Here is a 21,072-nt window from a genome sequence, read left to right on the forward strand (position 1 = left end):
ACAGCCTCCACTAGCCTGAGACCAGAAGAACTAGATGGTGCCCAGCTACCAATACCAACCACTCTGATTGGGATCACAGTAGAAGGTCCTAAACAGACTGGGAGAAAAATGTGGAACAAAATTTAAAATCATAAAAAAAGACCAGACTTACTGGCTTGATAGAGACTGGCGGAGCCCCTTAGACCGTGGCCCTTAGACACCCTTCAAACCTGGAGCTGAACCAACTCCTGGAGATCACCTTTCAGTCAAACAATTGTCGTGTTGTTGTTAGGTGCCGTCGAGTCGGTTCCAACTCATAGTGACCCCATGCACAACAGAATGAAACACTACCAGGTCCTGCACCATCCTTACAATTGTTGTTATGCTTGAGCTCATTGTTGCAGCCACTGTGTCAATCCACCTAGCCAAGGGTCTTCCTCTTTTCCACTGACCCTGTACTCTGCCAAGCATGATGTCTTTCTCCAGGGACTGATCCCTCCTGACAACATGTCCAAAGTATGTAAAACACAGCCTCGCCATCCTTGCCTCAAAGGAGCATTCTGCCCACACTTCTTCCAAGACAGATTTGTTCATTCTCTTGGCATTCCACGGCATACTCGATATTCTTTGCCAAAACCACAATTCAAAGGCGTCAACTCTTCTTGGGTCTTCTTTATTCATTGTCCAGCTTTCACATGCATATGATGTGATTGAAAATACCATGGCCTGGGTCAGGTGCACCTTAGTCTTCAGGGTGACATCTTTGCTCTTCAACACTTTCAAGAGGTCCTTTGCAGCAGATTTGCCCAATGCAATGCGTCTTTGATTTCTTGACTGCTGCTTCCATGGCTCTTGATTGTGGATCCAAGTACAATGAAATCCTTGACAACTTCAGCCTTTTCTCCATGTATCATGATGTTGCTCATTGGTCCAGTTGTGAGGATTTTTGTTTTCTTTATGTTGAGGTGCAATCCATACTGTAGGCTGTGGTCTTTGATCTTCATTAGTAAGTGCTTCAAGTCCTCTTCACTTTCAGCAAGCAAGGTTGCGTCATCTGCATAACACAAGTTGTTAATGAGTCTGCCTCCAATCCTGATGCCCCGTTCTTCTTCGTATAGTCCAGTTTCTCGGATTATTTGTTCAGCGTACAGATTAAATAGGCATGGTGAAAGAATACAACCCTGACGCACACCTTTCCTGACTTTAAACCAGTCAGTATCCCCTTGTTCTGTCTGAACAACTGCCTCTTGATCTATGTAAAGGTTCCTCATGAGCACAATTAAGTGTTCTGGAATTCCCTTTCTTCACAGTGTTATCCGTAGTTTCTTATAATCCAGAGTCAAATGCCTTTGCATAATGAATAAAACACAGGTAAACATCCTTCTGGTATTCTCTGCTTTCAGCCAGGATCCATCTGACATCAGCAATGATACCCCTGGTTCCACATCCTCTTCTGAAACCTGCCTGAATTTCTGGCAGTTCCCTGTTGATATACTGCTACAGCCGTTTTTGAATGATCTTCAGCAAAATTTTGCTTGCGTGTGATATTAATGATATTGCTCTATAATTTCCACATTTAGTTGGATCACCTTTCTTGGGAATGGGCATAAATATGGATCTCTTCCAGTCAGTTGGCCAGGAAGCTGTCTTCCATATTTCTTGGCATAGACGAGTGAGCACCTCCAGCATTCCATCTGTTTGTTGAAACATCTTGGTATTCTATCAAGTCCTGGAGCCTTGTTTTCGCCAATGCCTTCAGAGCAGCTTGGACTTCTTCCTTCAGTACCACTGGTTCCTGATCATATCCCACCTCTTGAAATGGTTGAATATCGACTAGTTCTTTTTGGTATAATGACTCTGTGTATTCCTTCCATCTTCTCTTGGTGCTTCCTGCATCATTTAATATTTTCCCCATGGAATCCTTCACTATTGCAACTCGAGGCTTGAATTTTTTCTTCAGTTCTTTCAGCTTGAGAAACGCCAAGTGTTTTCTTCCCCTTTGGTTTTCTATCTCCAGCTCTTTGCACACGTCATTATAATACTTTACTTTGTCTTCTCGAGAGGCTTTTTGAAATCTTCTGTTCAGTTCTTTTACTTCATCAATTCTTCCTTTTGCTTTAGCTGCTCTATGTTTGAGAGCAAGTTTCAGAGTCTCCTCTGACTTCCATCTTGGTCTTTTCTTTCTTTCCTGTCTTTTCAGTGACCTCTTGCTTTTTTCATGTATGATGTCCTTGATGTCATTCCACAACTTGTCTAGCGTTTGGTCACTAGTATTCAATGCATCAAATCTATTTTTCAGATAGTCTCTAAATTCAGGTGGGATACACTCAAGGTCATATTTTGGCTCTCATGAACGTGCTCTGATTTTCTTCAGTTTCAGTTTGAACTTGCATATGAGCAATTGAGGGTCTGTTCCACAGTCAGCCCCTGGCCTTGTTCTGACTGGTGATATTGAGTTTTTCCATCGTCTCTTTCCACAGATGCAGTCAATTTGATTTCTGTGTGTTCCATCTGGCGAGGTCCATGTGTGTATAGTCACTGTTTATGTTGGTAAAAGAAGGTATTTGCAATGGAAGAAGTTGTTGGTCTTGCAAAATTCTATCATTCAATCTCCAGCATTTTTTCTATCACCAAGGCCATATTTTCCAACTACTGATCCTTCTTCTTTGTTTCCAACTTTCGCATTCCAATCACCAGTAATTATCAATGCATCTTGATTGCACGTTCCATCAATTTCAGACTGCAGCAGCTGATAAAATTTTCCTATTTCTTCATCTTTGGCCCTAGTGGTTGGTGCATAAATTTGAGTAATAGTCATATTAACTGGTCTTGCTTGTAGGCGTATGGATATTATCCTATCACTGACAGCGTTGTACTTCAGGGTAGATCTTGAAACGTCCTTTTTGACGATGAATGCAACACCATTCCTCTTCGAGTTGTCATTCCCAGCATAGTAGACTATGTGATCGTCTGATTCAAAATAGGCAATACCAGTCCATTCCATTTCAGCTCACTAATGCCTAGGATATCGATGTTTATGTGCTCCATTTCATTTTTGACGATTCCCAATTTTCCTAGAGTCATACTTCATACATTCCAGGTTCCAATTATTAATGGATGTTTGCAGCTGTTTCTTCTCATTTTGAGTCGTGCCACCTCAGCAAATGAAGGTCCCGAAAGCTTTACTCCATCCACGTCATTAAGGTCGACTTTACTTTGAGGAGGCAGCTCTTCCCCAGTCATCTTTTGAGTGCCTTCCAACCTGGGGGGCTCATTTTCCAGCACTATATCAGACAATGTTCTGCTGCTATTCATAAGCTTTTCACCAGCTAATGCTTTTCAGAAGTGGACTGCCAGGTCCTTCTTCCTAGCCTAACAATAGACAGGCCTATAAAGAGAATTACAATCAGAATGCTCATCAGAAGCAACGATGGCGAAACTGTGTCTTACATACTTTGGACATGTTGTCAGGAGGGATCAGTCCCTGGAGAAGGACATCGTGGTTGGTAAAGTACAGGGTCAGCAGAAACGAGGAAGACCCTCAATGAGATGGGTTGACACAGTGGCTGCAATAGTGGGCTCAAGCATAACAACGATTATGAGCATGACGAAGGACCAGGCAGTGTTTTGTTCTGTGGCACACAGGGTCTCTATGAGTCGGAACCGACTCAATGGCACCTAACAACAACAACAACAGTAAAGTGAACAATAACATCTGTGAATAATGTGTTCCTCAGGACAATCAACTGTACAAAAACAAAAGGGCAGCATTTGCCCAAAAACAAAGTTCAGAAGGCAGAAAGGGGCAGGAAAGATGGGCAAATGGAAACAGGGAACCCAGGGAGGAAGGGGGTAGAATGCCGTCACATTGAGGGGATTGCAACTAATGTCACAAAATAAAATGAGTATAAGTTGTTGAATGCGAAACTGATTTGCTCTGTAAACTTTCACCGAAACCACAATAAAATGTTCAAAAAATAGTCGAACAAGATTCATGTAAAGTCAGATTTCTACATTTCAAGTGCTCTTTTATCTTTGTCCAAAGTCTGCCCCCTATGTGTCAAGGCATAATCATTTTGTAAGGAACTACAAGTCTTGCCCTGGTTCTCCCCAGCTTCCCACCCACTCAAGGGGGCCAAGTAAATTGAAAACTTGCTGAGAAGCCTGGTTAATTTTGGGGGCCAACAGGCTATGGGAAGGAAAGAAAATAAGTTTTAAAAGTAAATTCCAAGCCTTGGTGAGCCCACCCCGGCTGATATCCTGCAAATACGAACCACACAACTCTGTGTTGTTTGTGGCTGCCATCTGTTCTTGCTGGTTGGTGCCCATGCCACTCCATTTGTTAACTGTTTGAATATCAACCCTGTAAGCCCATACAGATGTCTTTCTAATCCATCCTCTCCACTGGGAGGAAGGAAATAGAATCATCCTCTTGGTTACTCACCCATCAGCCCTTATTATTCTCCTGGGGTGGGCAGACATGTGGCTGTTGCTAGGCTTGGCATCAACTGTAAAATTCAGAACTAGGGATCTCGGTGTCCCTGTGATTGGGAAGTTTCAGGGGTGGAGGAGGATAGAAAAATATGTATTGAACTGAGCGTAGCTTTGCCTCCCTCGTGATGTACAGCTGCAGGAAAATAAAAAATCGAAGTGCACTCGGGAACATGATGGTTGGGAAATTAATATTTTAAAATGTGAGTTATGTCTTGCCAAAAATGTATATTGAAATGTTATACCAATGGTCAATAGCATCACAGGGTTTGAGTGCTACAGCCCAGCTGAGCATGGATAAAATACACAATAATAGCTCCAAAATATACTGCACTGCCATAAAATTTAAGTATTATGGGAACCGGCCAATTTAAGAGACTGTGAACTCCCTCACCCTAGAAGAGCGAAGGGGTGGTTATGACTTCCCCAGACAAGAGCCGCTCATGTTCTGGATGCCTCTGAGCTTGGCCCAGCACTGTTGCTAGTTAATGAGACTGTCTGGGCTCTTGGTCAGGGGTTTTCAGCCTTCAGTTAGGGACTGGGGTCTTTTCGATCAGTGGCCAAGAGAAGGCCCCAGGTCACCATAGATGGTCAGTAACTGGCCCTCTGGCATCCAGCTCCATGATAGTACAAGGGAGTGCCTTTCTGAGACCCATGACTAGGTCCTGCTAAGTGCTGAAGGAACATGGACTCAGATGAGCTGGGCTCTGCTTCCTCTCCAACTGGACTCCATTTATAGGAAGAAGGTTGGGCCTCTTCTTGTATTTGCTCACTTGTTCCAAAAATAACACAATGATGATAGCGATAAAAAGTTGTTGTCATCGCTAGTTGTCATCAAGTCAATTCCTACTCATGGCGACCTCATGTATGCAGAGTAAAACTGCACTATAGGGTTTTCAAGGCTGTGACCTTTCAGAAGCAGATCACCAGGCTTTTCTTCCAAGGAGCCTCTGGATGGTTTTGAACTGCTAACCTTTTGGCTAGTAGTCAAGCACTGAACTGTTTGTACCACCTAGGGGCATCAATAAAAACTTACATGCTCAATAAATACTGTTTGTTTTACTTGGATTCATAGTTAATGCCCATGGAGACAGCAGTCAGGAGATCAGACGACATATTGCATTGGGCAGATCTGCTGCAAAAGACCTCTTTAAAGTGTTGAAGAGCAAGGATGTCACTTTAAGGACTAAGGTGTGCCTGACCCAAGCCATAGTATTTTCAGTCACCTCATATGCATGCAAAAGCTGGACAGTGAATAAGGAAGACCAAAGAAGAACTGACACCTTTGAATTATGGTGTTGGCGAAGAATATTGAATACACCATGAATGTCCAGGGGAACAAACCAATCTGTCTTAAAGTACAGCCAGAGTGCTCCTTAGAGGTGGGGATTGCGAGACTTCATCTCACATCCTTTGGACATGTTGTCAGGAGGTACCAGAACCTGGAGAAGGACATCATGCTTGGTAAAGTAGAGAGTCAGCAAAGAAAAGGAAGACTCTCAACAAAGTAAATTGACACAGTGGCTGCAACAATGGGCTCAAGCATAGCAATCGTGAGGATGGCATGGGAGCAGGCAGTGTTTTGTTCTGTCGTACAGAGGGTCTCTGTGAGTTGGAGCTGACTCCACAGCACCTACGAACAACAGCAGCACTTGCCTGGTGAGGAAATGAGAAGAGTGGAAGTCAGTCTGATTCAGCAATTATTTGAAGAACACTTAATACTCCAGAAGTTTTCGTATGGGGACACTGAGGCCCCGTGCTGGACCACTTCCTGAGGGAGGTCTTGTTCTCTCCCGTCTTAGCTCTGAGGCTCCATTCAGTCTACCAGGAATGACACATTCATTGAAGACCTAAATGCCTTTCTGGTCACAAAGACTGGAAAAATTAGTCAAAGAAAATGATTTATAAATACACTTCTTCGTATTGATAGAACATTTTTCTTCGAAGAAGCTCAAGTACTTCTCAGACATTATCTCATAAATCTACAGTGATCCAGAGGGGAAAAGAAAGAGGGATTTTTTCCCTTTATTTGACAGGTAAACAAAGTCACAGTTGAGAAAGAAATCGACTCAAACCTATAAGCAATCCCAACGCATGGGATTCTGTCTCCTAACCCCCAAGCTACCCGACAACTGTCTGTCCTCCTTTCTAAAGGCAGGTTTCTCTTTGGCTGTACCACCTCACTGTCCTTTTTATTTAAACTAGGATTTATATACTATTTAGTATGTGTCAGGCACTTTACATATTTGTTATTGTTGTTAGCTGCCCTGGTGATGCGGTAGTTAAGTGTTTGGCTGCTAACCAAAAGGTCGGCAGTTCAAATCCACCAGGCACTCCTTGGAAACCCTATGGGGTAGTTCTGCTTTGTCCTATAGGGTCATTATGAGTCAGGATCAACTCAAAAGAAACAGGTTTGGTTTTGGTTTTGGCCATCAAATTGGCCCCTACTTATGGCAACCCTACACACAATGGAACAAAATGCTGTCCGGTCCTGCACCATCCCCATGAAACCCCCCATCAAACCATTGTAATCCATAGGTTTTCATTGTTGGCTTTATGGAATTAGATTGCCAGGCCTTTCTTCCTAGTCTGTTTTAGTCTGGAAGCTCCACTGAAACCTGTTCACCATCACAGCAACACACAAGCCTCCACCGACAGACAGGTGGTAGCTGTGCATGAGGTATGTTGGGCAGGAATCAAACCCAGGTCCCCCACGTGGAAGGCAAGAATTCTACCACTGAACCGCCCTCACCATAACCCTCTGAGATACCAGTATTATCCCCATTTTACTGATAAGGAAACTAAGGCACAAAGAGGTTAAAATAACTTACCCAAGGCAACAGAGCTAAAAGTGATAGAGCTAGCATTTGAACCCAGGCAATCTGGCTGTAGAACACAGACTCTGAATAATTTGTCTCCCCAGGGATTAGCAAGGGGGAGTAATGATACTGTGGAAGGAGCTAGAACTTCGTCAGAATCCATGCTTCTGGGTGCGTGTTTTTCAAAGATGCTGCCAATCCTTGGGAGAGCATCACAGCTCATTGCCTAATTAGGCAAATACAAACAAACCCATCACTGATGTTTTCAGCAGCTCATGAGAATGAAATCCTGCTGCTGATAGCTTGCAAGACAACAAAAACACAAGCTCCAGCCAAGATGCCTGCAGGAGACCAGGGACTAATCACAGGACAGCAGAATCCAGAGGCTGGGCTAGAAGAGCTGGGGGCGATGAGCCAGCTGCACCGAGGGCAGAGGCAGCAGGAAGAGGGCTGCAAAGGAATCCATTTCCAGCCTTTGCCCTGGCCCTGGGGGGAGCCAGCTTAACTTACCTGGGCTCCTTCCCAAAGCTCAGCAGAAGGCAGGAAGGGCAGGCAGGGGGGGCGCAGTACTCTTGGGGTCACGGCTGACTGCCTGGTGAGCATCCCTGGCCAGGCCTGTGCAATTGGGCAGGGCTATTGGATGACATGGTGGGGACAATGGCAGCCATGCTAACATGAACCCAAGGCCTCAGCTGTACAGGAAGCACCCCAAAAGCATGCTAGGGAGTCTGGAGGGGAAACACGGTTACCTCCAGTGACCAGGAGTGGTTCCACCCAAGGGAACCCAGCCCCACCTCTGTAAGACCCTTAGCTTACAGAGATGGATGGGGCCATCTAGTGAAATCTTTCATCCAGTGTAGAAATCTTCTCTGCAGCATCCCTGATGGCTGATTCCTCCGTCTCTATTTGAATATAGACAGTGATAGGGACCTCACTACCTCTTCTAGCCAGGTGGAACACTATTGGACCCCTCAAAGTCCCCAGGTGGCACAAGTCGTTTACCATCAGCTGCTAACCTAAACGTTCAAACCCACTCAGCAGCTCTGTGGAAAAAAAGGCCTGGCAAACTGCCTCCGTAAAGATTACAGCCTTGAAAACCCTATGGAGCAGTTGTACTCTGTCACACTAGGGTCACCACGACTCAGAACTGACCCAGTGGCAATGGGCCCACTTGTTAAATTGGCCCATTGATGCTAGCATTGTCCTCGGGAGGTGTGTGAAGAAGTCCAGCCCACACAAAGGGACTCTGAATGTTTGAAGAGAGAACTGCTGTCTCTCTGTCTGTCCCTGTTGCTCTGTCTCTCTCACTTGCTTGAGGCCTGTTCTTCTCTTTAAAAAGCCAGATATGTCCAGTGCCCCCCCCCACCCCCCGCTCTGTGGCGCATTTCTGAGGACTTGCACTGTCCTGGCAAAGACGCTTCAGAAAGAGGATCGGTTAGGGACTGACAAGAGCGTGGGCAGAGGCAGAAGGGCAGCCGCTGAGGAAAGAAGGGGACCAGGACAGGGAGGGAGTATGAGGGGTGTCCAGGAGTAAATCCACAGCTGTGAGGGGTCGGAGTAGGAAGGGCAGAGCTCAGGTGAAAGGAATGATGGACAATAGATCCTGCTGGGAGAAAGTAAGGTGGTTTAGGTTCCGAGACCAGGGAGAAAGAGGTCTGCCAAACCTGGTCAGCCACAACTTCTGTTGGCATTTATATTCAACTCTACACAGTGGCAGGAAAGCTGATACATGATTTATCGTCCTCCAGTTTTTATTTATCTTTTATTCATTGCCAATGGTATAAGGGGCCCAAATTCCTAAGTGTCCTGAGCGGCTCATAAGTACTTAATCACACCCCTGGATTTGGAGGTCAGTAGTAAAAAAAAAAAAAAAAGAGAGAGAAAAAAAAAATTTTCTTTTTTTTTAGTAGGAATGTCTAAAAAAGGCCCATCATGGTTCAGAGTGACCAGAGGAGCCCATGCACTGGTAAAACCAAAACCCACTGCCGTCAAGTAGAACGGCTCCAGAGTTTCCAAGGAGCACCCTGGTGGACTCGAACAGCCGACCTTTTGGTTAACAGCTGTAGCTCTTAACCACTATGCCACCAAGGTTTCCAGGCACTGATAGGAGGGACCTAAATTTCTACTTCCTGTCCATCCAGGAACAAAACTTTTCCCCCAAAGTCACTCTTGAGCTTTTTCCATAGGTGTTTTTTCTTCCTTCTCATTCTCTCACTGTCTTCTCTCTGTCTCTCAATCTCAGTCTGGCCCTGGCTATCTCTCTCTCTCTGTCTCTCTGGATGTCTCATCAGAACGCATGTCTCCTCGCCAAACCCCAGTGCCGAACTTTCCACTTTCCAGAGTAACGCCCCAGCTCTGAGGGTCCCCCTTAGCATTTCAATCTCTCCTCTCTCCTTCCCTCCTTAATAATGCTGCTGTTCGCTCTGCCAAGTCAGCCCCAGCTCCTGGCGACCGTGTGCACAATGAAATGAAACACTGCCCGATCCTGTGCCATTCCTGTGGTCAATTGTGGATCAGGTCTGTTGTGATCCACAGGGTTTGCACTGGCTGATTTTCAGAAGTAAATCACCAGGCCTTTCTTCCCAGTCTGTCTTAGTCTGGAAGCTCCACTGAAGCCTGTTCAGCATCACAGCCACACGCAAGCCTCCATGATGGACAAGTGGTGGCTATACATGAGGTGCAGTGGCTTCCCCCAGCTTTCCTAAACACACACACATGCTGCTCCAACACTCTGGGAAACTCCTGGTTTTGTTCTTCTGGCCCTGCTATCAGGGCCCTGAGCAATCGCCTGCCCTGCCAGCCTTGAGGACGCAGCCCATGGCCAGGCCTCCCACTGCTCGGCCTGTTTACCATGAATGTCTCCTTCACCCCTGATAGGCTACTGTCTCCACAGGTTACCCACAGTACCTGGTGGTAGGGAATCACCTGTCAGGAGAGCATCACCTGAAGATTCTGCGAGCAGAGCTGCAAGACGATGCTGTGTATGAATGCCAGGCCATCCAGGCTGCCATCCGGTCCCGCCCAGCACGCCTCACTGTCCTGGGTAAGAACCGCTCTGCATATGGAGGGGAGAGAGGGGACGCAAAGGTGGTGAGGATACTATGGGAAGCCCCAGTGGCTCCAGTGGCGTCACTAGGCTTGGCATCACCCAAGGCAGTAACTCATGGTGTCACCCCTCCTCCCCACCACCCGAGGTGGACAGGGCCGGCCAGTGGAACCCACCCACCTCCGTGGGCAGAGCAGCCTGGCCCCTGCCCCCACCATAGGTCAAAGCTGCCCTGCGCCTCCCAGCCCCAGCCCCTCAGCTCCGCCACAGCTCCTCCACTCTCCCATTGGCCAAGGCAGAGACCCTCTTCTCTGCCCAGTGGCCGTGAAGCCTGGGGTCCTTTCAGTGTCAGCTCCTCTGACAGTGTCAGTGGGTAGGTCCACAGTCCCTGCACCACCCTAGTGGTGCCACTGAATGGCTCCACTTCAGAAGGCTCCTTCCAGCCAGACTGGGGGGTACTCCCCACTGGGCAAAACCCAAGGCATCATCCCACAGAGCTCAAGCACTGTGCTTCCATCACATCTGAATCCTCCTCTCCCCACAAAATGGGAAAAAGTAAAGGCTCCTGCGCTAGGAAATCCGAGAGCCGATGCCCAACCCTGCTGTGCTTGGCTCCAACTCAGGGAGCAAACGAGGGCTCCTGGAAGCGTCTTGATTCCACCAGAGGGCATGTTCTGTGTGGCTGCCCTCTGCCAGGTCCTGTGCTGGCCACAGAGACAGGTAAATGTGGCACTCCTGGTGGGGGACTCATGGTCCCGAGTCCCTGCATTCTGTACTAACCTCCGTGTCTGTCCTATCTATCCACCACTCTGCCAAAATCAGCCTCAGGCTTGTTTCTCCCCATGATTTCAGGGTCCATGGGGACCACTGGTAACCCAGCTTTTCTCCCCACCCTTCACTGCTCCCCAGGCATCCTGCTCTCAGATGGAAAATGGGGCTGCCCTAAATCACTCCTCGGAAGACTCATTCCAGGCCCTGATCCCAGTGGCACCTTCCCCTTGGTCTGTCTTCACCTCTTCTTCCCAGGGGCCCCGTGCGCTGGGCATCCTCCCTGAAAAGGCCCCCACTCCTTCTCTCAGGCAGACGTGGGAATGGGCCCAGTGACCTCTTAAACTGCCTTGCTCATTTAGAGTCCAGCCCTGCGGTCTCCCTCCTGTAGCCAGATGAGGTTGAGGACCAGGGCCCGTGGGACGAGCCTTGCACATTGGTGATAATAGCTCACGTTTGCATAGTGCTCTGCATCTCTCCCATAGTACCTTCACAAGCCTCATCTCAGCTGCTGCTGCTACGACCCACCAGAGAAACTGAGGCTCAGAGAAGTAAGGGGCATCACCCAGGGTCCCCCGCTGGGAGAGGTGGAGCCTGGCTAAAACCTGCTTCCTGCAGCCCTCAAGGACCCTCCACTCCTGAGTCTGTCCGGGCCAGTGGAGGATGAGCACAGGCAGACAGACGGAAGTGTGATTCTCCCCACCCCTCTCTTCGCAACTGTCGTGAGGGTTTCACAACTGGGTGGGCAGCTGGGGCGCTGCCTCCTTGCCAGGCAGACAAGCCGCATGGCTGCTCCAAGATGAAGTATTTAAGAGGGTGTCAGGTTATCTTCAGATCTACACAGCCTAACACACCAGGACAGATTATTCCAACCACTGCAGCAGACAGGCCCAGGGGAACACTTAACCAGTTCTGAGCTTGGCTTCTTGAGACAGGGAGGAGGACCTCAGGCCAGCCATGGAAACCTCCGTGCCTCCTCTGGTCTGCGATGAGGAAATCAACCCACCCAGCAGGGTAAATGCCCCTGGATGCCTGGCCACAAACAGACCTTTAGAAGAGGAACCTGGCTATTAAAGGGAGAGGTGACGAAAATGGCAATGGGTCTGATTTACCGTGCAGGGGTGCGAGAGGAAGGGAGCAGGATTTAAGACCTAACAGTTTGTCTGATTTTGAGAATGGCAAAATGCCAGAACAAGATTTGCTATGGGGTATTGTAGGGTCTTCAACTTCAGAGAGTGCCAAGGGGTGCTAGAATGAGGGGACCCGCAGCCTGTTTGCTCCGCTGACTTCCCGACCAGAATAGAACTGTGTTCCATTGGGTTTTCTGGGCTGTAATCTTTATGAAAACAGACACCAGGCCTTTCTTCCACAGTCTCACTGGGTGGGCTCGAACTACCAACCTTTAGATTGGTAGTCAAGCACAATCCTCTTGTGCCACCCAGGGACCTTCCTCTGACTTCACCCAGGACCTAAAACAGATGGGGTCACACCTTGTCCTTAAGTTGTATTAGAGCTTCACCCAGTAAAACCAAACCATCTGCAGGTCTCTGCCCCCTTAGCATCTCAGTTACAGTACAATATCCACAGTATTCCAAATGCACTCAGATAAGGAAATTGAGAGGCAGAGAGGCAGAGGGCCTCCCTTGAAGCCCCACAGCTTAATGAATATTCAAGAGACTCCAGATTTTCAAGCAGCCTGCATTCCTGAAGGCCAGCAGAGCCATGCTTGTCTGCTGATGAAGAGCCCGACTGTGAGAGTGAGGCCTGGGATCTGATTTGAACAGACCTCATTTTGTCTCAGGTCACATCTAAAGGACACTCACTCCCCTTCCTCTATGGGGCATGGCCTGTACTGCCCTCTGACACACAGCTGGGTTTGGGGAGGTGCATGTTGTATTCCAGTCTGGAGATCAGTTGAACAGAGAGGAGGGGGCATTTCCAGGAGGTCCAGCAGCATCGCCCAGTGGAATTCCTGAGAGCCAGAAAGGGGGCCTGAGCAGTTATCCATCCATCTGCCTTTTATGCAGACACCACGAAAACCATTCGCTGTAAACGAACTAAGCCCCAGGCAAGCAAGAGCTTCCCCAGACCCTGCCTACAGTCCCCCCTCACTCCTAGGGCCACCCTAGGTCCTGGCCCTCAGCTGGTCCAGCAGAACTCTGCCTGCTGAGTCTCCCATGGCATAGAGCACCCCCTACTGCCCTGGACAGAGGCCCTGCATGCAGCAGCAGACCAGCTGGTGGGAAGGGTCTTTGCTTAGCAGCAGAGGGCAGACAGAGCAGCTGTTCAGCAGAGGAGAGGGAGAAAGGTGTTTCTCCACCCTGGCCAGCCACCCTTCCCAACCAAGACCCCATCTGCTTTGCTATGGCTTCTCAGCCAGGGAAAATGTCCCAGCTGGTTCCCCGAAGGGGGCTGCCTTCCCTGCGTTCCAGGAATGAGAAGGCTTCCTAATTTAGCCTGTATTTGCCTGAGATAGATTTTTAATTAAATAAAGTAAGAGCCTGATTAGAACCTGCAGAAGATGCAAGAGCAGAATCGGATGGTATTCCGCAAAATTGCAAAGCAGACACTTTGGCCGGAACTGAGGGAGGCCCCCAGGGTCTTCCATCAAAGCACCAAGTGAGGAGGGAAAATATTAGAAATTATGTAGCCAACAGATGTGCATTGTTAAAATAGGCATCTGCCGGCAGCCTGCTCAGAGAAGCCAGAGGGCCAGCTCATGGAGCCTGCTGGGCTCCGGGGATGGCGTGGGGACATGGGCCTCAGCAGCCAGGCCTAGAGTCACAGACACATTAATTAGCGCTGTGTTTCTAGCTCTCAGATGCAATCAGGCAAGGAACGACTTGGAGCTACCTCTGGAGGCAGAGGAAGGGAGTGAGGGAATGGAGAAGGGGAAGGGCCTGAGCTGGGGAAGCTGAGGTGAGGGAAGACATAGCGTACCTGCACCCCATGGTCCCGCTGCATTCCCTCAGTGAGCCAGCCTGCAGCACAAGACCATGCCTGGACTCAGACCAGGTCATGACAGGCTCCTTTCAGCCCCTAGAACAGCTCAGGAAGCATGGTGTCAGGAAAAGGGTAGCAAACCTGGAGGTCACAGTCTTGGTCCTACCACTAAACGGCTGTGCAACTTGACCCTCAATCTCTTGAGGTCTCAGTTTTCTCATCTGTAAAATGGAAGGTGGAGATAAAAAAAAAAGATGGTCTCTAAGAACTTTTCAGTTCCCAAAAGGCCATGACTTGTACTGTAAGGAGTCCAACATACTGCACCAACTATTTCAGTGGCCTGTCACCCACTGGAACCTGGATTCAAGTAGTAACAGGCACAAAAGATAACCGATAAGGGTGGGTTAGAAAGCATCCCATTTTGAGGTCGAAAGATTGGACCTCTCAAAGTCCTGTCCAGCCCTGAGCTTCTGAAGTTGGTTGTGTACCCTAATCCCAGAGTTCTCCCTGCAAAGACCTTCAGAACCAGCTTCCATGTGTACCTAGCCATCACTGCAGAGACTCAGCTTAGTTGGCATCACAGGACCCCCATGCACATGTTCAGACTGGTGGAAGAAGAGTCCTGGGCTGGGAAGTAGAATGCCCCCCTACAGCTTACTAACTGGGTGACCTTGGGCAAGGCCTTTAGGGCTGGACTGGGCCTTCTTTGGTTCTCTACACCCAGCCCTTAGCACAGGATAAACAGACAGACAGATAGACACACAGACAAGTGGGTAGGTAAGTAGATAGGTAGGTAGATAGATGGATAGGTAGAAACCAAAGAGTTAGAGGACCTGGAGCAGGGAGAAAATGGGTGCCAAGGATTGGATCAACAAATATTTACTGAGCACATATTGTATGCCCAGCACCAATTTAGGCACTTGGGGATTATCAGTAAAAGAAAGAGAAAACTGCCCCCACCCTACTGGAGTTTGTGTTCTGGAAGGGGGAAAGAGTCAAAAAATAATCAACATATTAAACAAGTAAATTGTGTAGGATGTTAGATGGTAATAAGTGCCATAAAAAAAGAAAAAGTAGAGCAGGGTAAGGGGGATCAGAAGTAGGTGGGAGAATATTGAATGTCAGATTAATTATTAAAAAGGATATTTTCCCAGTATCCTTCCCCATTTCCCTCTTCTTCCTGGCCCGTTCTAATATTAACTCTACTATCTTGTGACTCCCAGTAGAAATAATGTTTCCTAAATCAACATGAATTATTTAATGATGGAGACTATGTCAATTCAAATAATGAGGGTTTCTCTCAAAATGCTACCAAGCCCCAGATTCTGAGAGGGACAAACAGATAAGGTCCAAATGTGTCCTTAACTTGTCTTTGCAAAACTCAATCTCCCTTGGCCTCTCCTCCACCACGGGAACGCCAGGGCGCAGGACTCCTAAGTCCACAGCATTAGCCAAGCAGACCAGTTGCCATCGAGTTGACCCCAACTCATGGAGACATCCTGTGTGTCAGAGTAGAACTATGCTCGAGAGGGTTTTCAGTGTCTGATTTTTCAGAAGTAGATGGCCAAGCCTTTATTCCAAGGCTCCTATAGGTGGACTTGAACTTCCAACTTCCTGTTAGTAGCTGAACATGTTAACCATTTGCACCACCCAGGGACAGCATTAGCAGCATCCCCTAACTCCCAGGTCCTAATCTTCTGGGTACAAGGGGTCCACAGAGGGGTAGTGAATAACTCAGGTCATACAGCAAGGGAAGACAGAAATGAAATAGAGCCCAAGAGCTCTGACACCTAAAACCATTCTTTCAGATGCTGGTCCTGAGAACCCTAGCCACGGTCACTCTGACATAGAAAGGCAAGTCAAGAGGAGGTGGTCTGCCCAGTCCTTCAGGGATGAGAAAACTTTTCCTAGAAAAAAGCCCAAGCTCCTTGCCCTGGTGCATGAGGCCCCTGAAGCCTGCCCTCTGCTTCCTCTCCAGCCCAGCTCCACCACCACCCTGCTCCAGTGACAGGGGTCTGCTCCCAGCTCCCTTCATGTACCCTGCCTGTGCTTCCACCCTGGAATGCCCCTCCCACCTTCTCCCCTTGGCTCACTGTAGCTCACCTATCAAGTTAATCGTAGACATCACCTCTTTCAGAAAGCCTTCTGGGCCCGCGTGGCCTGTCTGTCTTCTCTGTGCTCCCTTAGCCTCTGCACATACCTCCATGACACACCCAACCCAGGACCTCCATGACACACCCAACCCAGGACCTCCATGGCTACCCAACCCAGGACCTCCCTCACACACCCAACCCAGGACCTCCCTCACACACCCAACCCAGGACCTCCCTCACACACCCAACCCAGGACCTCCATCACACACCTTACCCAGTACTTACATCACATACCCAACACAGGACCTCCCTCACACACCCAACCCAGTACCTCCATCACACACCCAACCCAGTACCTCCATCACACACCCAACCTAGGACCTCCCTCACACACCCAACCCAGGACCTCCCTCACACACCCAACCCAGGACCTCCCTCACACACCCAACCCAGGACCTCCCTCACACACCCAACCCAGGACCTCCCTCACACACCCAACCCAGGACCTCCCTCACACACCCAACCTAGGACCTCTTAGGACCTCCATCACACACCTTACCCAGTGCTTACATCACATACCCAACCCAGGACCTTCCTCACACACCCAAACCAGGACCTCCCTCACACACCCAACTTATTAAGTTGAGAGTAAGATTTACATATCTGTTTTCCTCACTGGGCTTCTTGGGGTGGGGCTGTGTATGTTTACCTTTGCATACCTCATGCCCCGTACTGCCTGGAACACATACGAAGTACTTAAGTGTGTCCTATGGTTATTGAAAGAACAGGGCTTGGGCCAACTGGAGGGGTGGGGATTGGCTTAGTCTGGGTTCTCTAGAGGAGGAAAAACGTGTATATAAATACAGAGAGAGATTTACTTCAAGAAAATGGTTCACACAGTTGTGGCACTGCTAAGTTGAAGACCTCTGCTGGCTCACGGGGTTGTACAGGCTGGTGAATTCAAAATCTGCACGTCAGGTGGCAGGCTGGGGACTTTTGCAGGCTTAAGAATACAGGGTCAAGAGAGAAAGCATGCTTTGCAAGAACATCCATTTATATACTGGAGGCAGGCAGCATTTCCAAGGAAACTCCCCTTTCAACTAATGAACTGATCACATCGGATCATATCATGGAAAGTGATTACATTATATTACATTATGGAAGAACAACCAGTCCAGTGTCTGCCAAACCACTGAGAATCATAGTCTAGCCAAGTTGACACCTCACATTAACCATCGCAGGGAGTTTAAACCCTGTGCCTCAGTTTCTTCATGTGTAAAATGGGAGAAAGAATCCTACCTACGTTCATAGAGTTATCGTTGTTGTTGGCTGCCGTTGAGTTGGCCCCTGACTCATAGTGACATGGTGACACCACGCACAATGGGACGAAACGCTGCCTGGTCATGAGCCATCCCCAGGATTGGTTGTGGATCAGACCATCATGATCCATAGGGTTTTCATTGGCTAATTTTCAGAAGTGAATCACCAGGCCTTTTTATCTAGTCCAGCTTAGTCTAGAAGCTCTGCTAAACCTGTCCAGCATTATAGAAACACAAAAGTCCCCGCTGACATAGGAGAGTAGTGGCTGTGCATGAGGTGGGTTGGCTGGAAATCGAACCCAGGTCTTCCGCATGGAAGGCGAGAGTTTTACCACTGAACCACCAACAACCTCTCATAGGGTTATAGACAGGTTTTGATGAAATACTACATGCAAAGCACTTCTCAGACCAGTACCTGATCCATAGCAAGGCATATAAGTGTTGGCTCTTATTATTGTAATTGCCGTTCTCATTATTATTTCTGTCATATTAAGGGAAACCAACAAGTGGCTCCTCTGTGTCCTAAAGAAGCTTTTCCATCCAGCAACAAGGCAGAAAGACCTGACCGCGGCAGGCCGCGCCTGGGCACTCAGGCCTGGGAAGACAAGCAGAACTGATTTCCTTATCTCCTTATTAAGTGTGTTTTGCCTGGGCCCTGGCCTGGTCTTAGGTGCTCTATCTCATTTGTGCCATGTGCCTGTTTTCTGCCACATTCATCACCCTGGTGTCGCCCCCAAATAGGGTCAGCAAGCAAGCCAGAGATGGAAGAAAGGAGCCAAAAGGCCTCCTTATCTCCTGAAGTTCCATATGGGAGGAGGTGGCTGAGCTATTGTGCACCTCACCCGCAGATGCCCCACCCTGCCGCCAGCTCCTTCCTACTCCCTGCCTGCTACTCTGCCCCTCCTTGGTGGCCCAGGACCACTCCCAGTGTCCCCCGGGAAAGAAGAAGATTCCCCGTCTCCTCCTCTCTTTAGCCAGCAGACTGCACACCTTCTTCACTCTCTCAGTTTAAGCCTGTACCTACCTGTACCAACAGGTTATAAGGCTTCGGGGTCATTGAGTTACGTTCCAAAAACTCAAACCAAACCCATTGTCATCCAGCCAATTCCTACTCATACTGACCCCATGTGATAGAGTAGAACTGCTCCATAGGATTTTCTTGGTTGTAATCCTTGGGTTTTTTTTCAATCCTTACGAAAGTAGATTGCCAGGCCTTGCTTCCATGGCACCACTGGGTGGGTTCGAACTGCCAACCTTTCAGTTATTAATCAAGGGCAAACCATTTGTGCCATCCAGGATATCTTGAGTACCTTCAGCTGACTAACAGTCTCTCTTTTCTAAATTATATTAACAGCTCCCTGAGGGTTGGAGAGCCTGGCCTCTGAGGTCTTCACCTTGTGTTTGATGCCATATGCCTTCCTGAGTAGCTGTGCACACAGTTGGTGATGGGGTGGGTGCTGAGATAGGTCTCCCTGAGTAGCTATGCACACAGTTGGTGATGGGGTGGGTGCCGAGATAGAAGGCTCCCTGAGTAGCTGTGCACAGAGTTGGTGATGGGGTGGGTGCTGAGACAGAAGGCCTCCCTGAGTAGCTGTGCTGAGATAGAAGGCTCCCTGAGTAGCTGTAGGTGCTGAGATAGAAGCTTCCCTGAGTAGCTGTGCACACAGTTGGTGATGGGGTGGGTGCTGAGATAGGTCTCCCTGAGTGGCTATGCACACAGTTGGTGATGGAGTGGGTGCCGAGGTAGAAGGCTCCCTGAGTAGCTGTGCACAGAGTTGGTGATGGGGTGGGTGCTGAGACAGAAGGCCTCCCTGAGTAGCTGTGCTGAGATAGAAGGCTCCCTGAGTAGCTATAGGTGCTGAGATAGAAGCTTCCCTGAGTAGCTGTGCACACAGTTGGTAAGGGAGTGGGTGGTGATATAGAAGCCTCCCTGAGTAGCTGTGCACACAGTTGGTGATGGGGTGGGTGGTGAGATAGAAGCCTCCCTGAGTAGCTGTGCACACAGTTGGTGACGGGGTGGGTGGTGAGATAGAAGCCTCCCTGAGTAGCTGTGCACACAGTTGATGATGGGGTGGGTGGTAGGATAGAAGCCTCCCTGAGTAGCTGTGCACACAGTTGGTGATGGGGTGGGTGGTGAGATAGAAGGCTCCCTGAGTAGCTGGTCACACAGTTGGTGATGGGGTGGGTGCTGCGATAGGTCCCCGAGTAGCCGTGGACACAGTTGGTGATGGGGTAGGTGGTGAGATAGAAGCCTTCCTGAGTAGCTGTACACACAGATGATGATGGGTGGGTGGTGAGATAGGCCCCTGAGTAGCTGTGGACACACTTGGTGATGGAGTGGGTGCTGAGATAGAAGCCTCCCTGAGTACCTGTGCACATAGCTGGTGACAAGGTTGTGAGATAGAAGGCTTCCTAAGTAGCTGTGCACACAGTTGGTGACAGGGTGGGTCGTGAAATAGAAGGCACCCTGAGTAGCTGTGGACACAGTTGGTGATGGGGTGGGTGTTGAGATAGAAGCCTCCCTGAGTACCTGTGCACACAGTTGGTGATGGGGTGGGTGCTGAGATAGGTCCCTGAGTAGCTGTGCGTACAGTTGGTGGTGGGGCGGGTGCTGAGATAGAAGCCTCCCTGAGTAGCTGTGCACACAGTTGGTGATGGGGCGGGTGTTGAGATAGAAGCTGTCCTTGAAGGCCTTCAAAGTCATTGGGTTGAGGTGCGTTGGCTTCTGTAGCTGGGGCACACTAGACCTGTCTCCTGTTGCACTCTCAGATCACTTGTCCTGATAGTCACCCCATCCCCACTACTCTGCCATGTTGTTATGAGAAGTAGTCAGAAGAGTCCCCTCCTCCCTAGCCTGGGCCCATCCACCCAGTGGGGAATGAGGTAGGGGGAGACTGAAAGTTGATAAACAATGTCCAAGGCTCCGCAGGGGCTGGAACTCATTGGGGATGGAGACAAACTCAGTGCTTTCCATCTTTACCTGGATGTGGGCGGGAGGCATCAGGCCAGGTCCATGAAGGCGAGTAGACTTGAGGCAAGAGACCCCCACCCCTTGCTCTACCCCTACTTCAGCACCACAAAGGTCAATTAAAACAGACTCTGCCAGTAAGAGGGGACTAACTTGTCCATTAAGTGGCTTTTCTGGAATGGCCTGGGCACCCAACACTGTCTTGGGCAATGCTCACCACTTAAAGCTGGAGGCAGCATCCCAAATGATCCCCACAGACCCAGCCCTCCTCCCATCCCCTTCCAGCATCTCTGTTTTCAACACAGGACAAGGGAAGGAGGAAGGTTTGATAGGAGCCCACGTAAGGTGCTCAGCCCCCCACCATGTTCCTAGTTCTGCTGACCCTCCAGTGCCCCCACCCCATCACTAAATGATTTCAACTCTCTGGGGCAGCCCTGTGCAGTCCTGAAGTGTGCCAGCACCTTGCCCAGAGTGTTGGCGAGGCACCAGGTCCAGAGAGGGCATAGGCCCTGGCCTGGGAGTCAGGAGGCACGCTTTCTTGACACCAGCCAGGTGTGAGGCATAGGATAATGATATTTCATGTCTCAGGACCCACTTTCTCCCTGGCACAACCGGAAGCTGGAAAGATGAAGTGAAAATCCACTCC

At 49.1% G+C, this 21,072-nt stretch overlaps 1 protein-coding gene across 1 annotated transcript in view; it reads left to right on the forward strand.

Annotated features, from left to right (window-relative positions):
• KIRREL3 (kirre like nephrin family adhesion molecule 3) overlaps positions 1 to 21,072 on the forward strand; it is a 174,341-nt gene that overhangs the window by 61,128 nt on the left and 92,141 nt on the right. Inside the window, exon 5 of the mRNA XM_064268310.1 lies at positions 10,183 to 10,332. Within this exon, the coding sequence (XP_064124380.1) occupies positions 10,183 to 10,332 (150 nt within the window). The remainder of the gene's footprint in view (positions 1 to 10,182; positions 10,333 to 21,072) is intronic.

The sequence above is a fragment of the Loxodonta africana genome, chromosome 15, assembly GCF_030014295.1.
Source record: "Loxodonta africana isolate mLoxAfr1 chromosome 15, mLoxAfr1.hap2, whole genome shotgun sequence".
Lineage (NCBI taxonomy): Eukaryota > Metazoa > Chordata > Mammalia > Proboscidea > Elephantidae > Loxodonta > Loxodonta africana.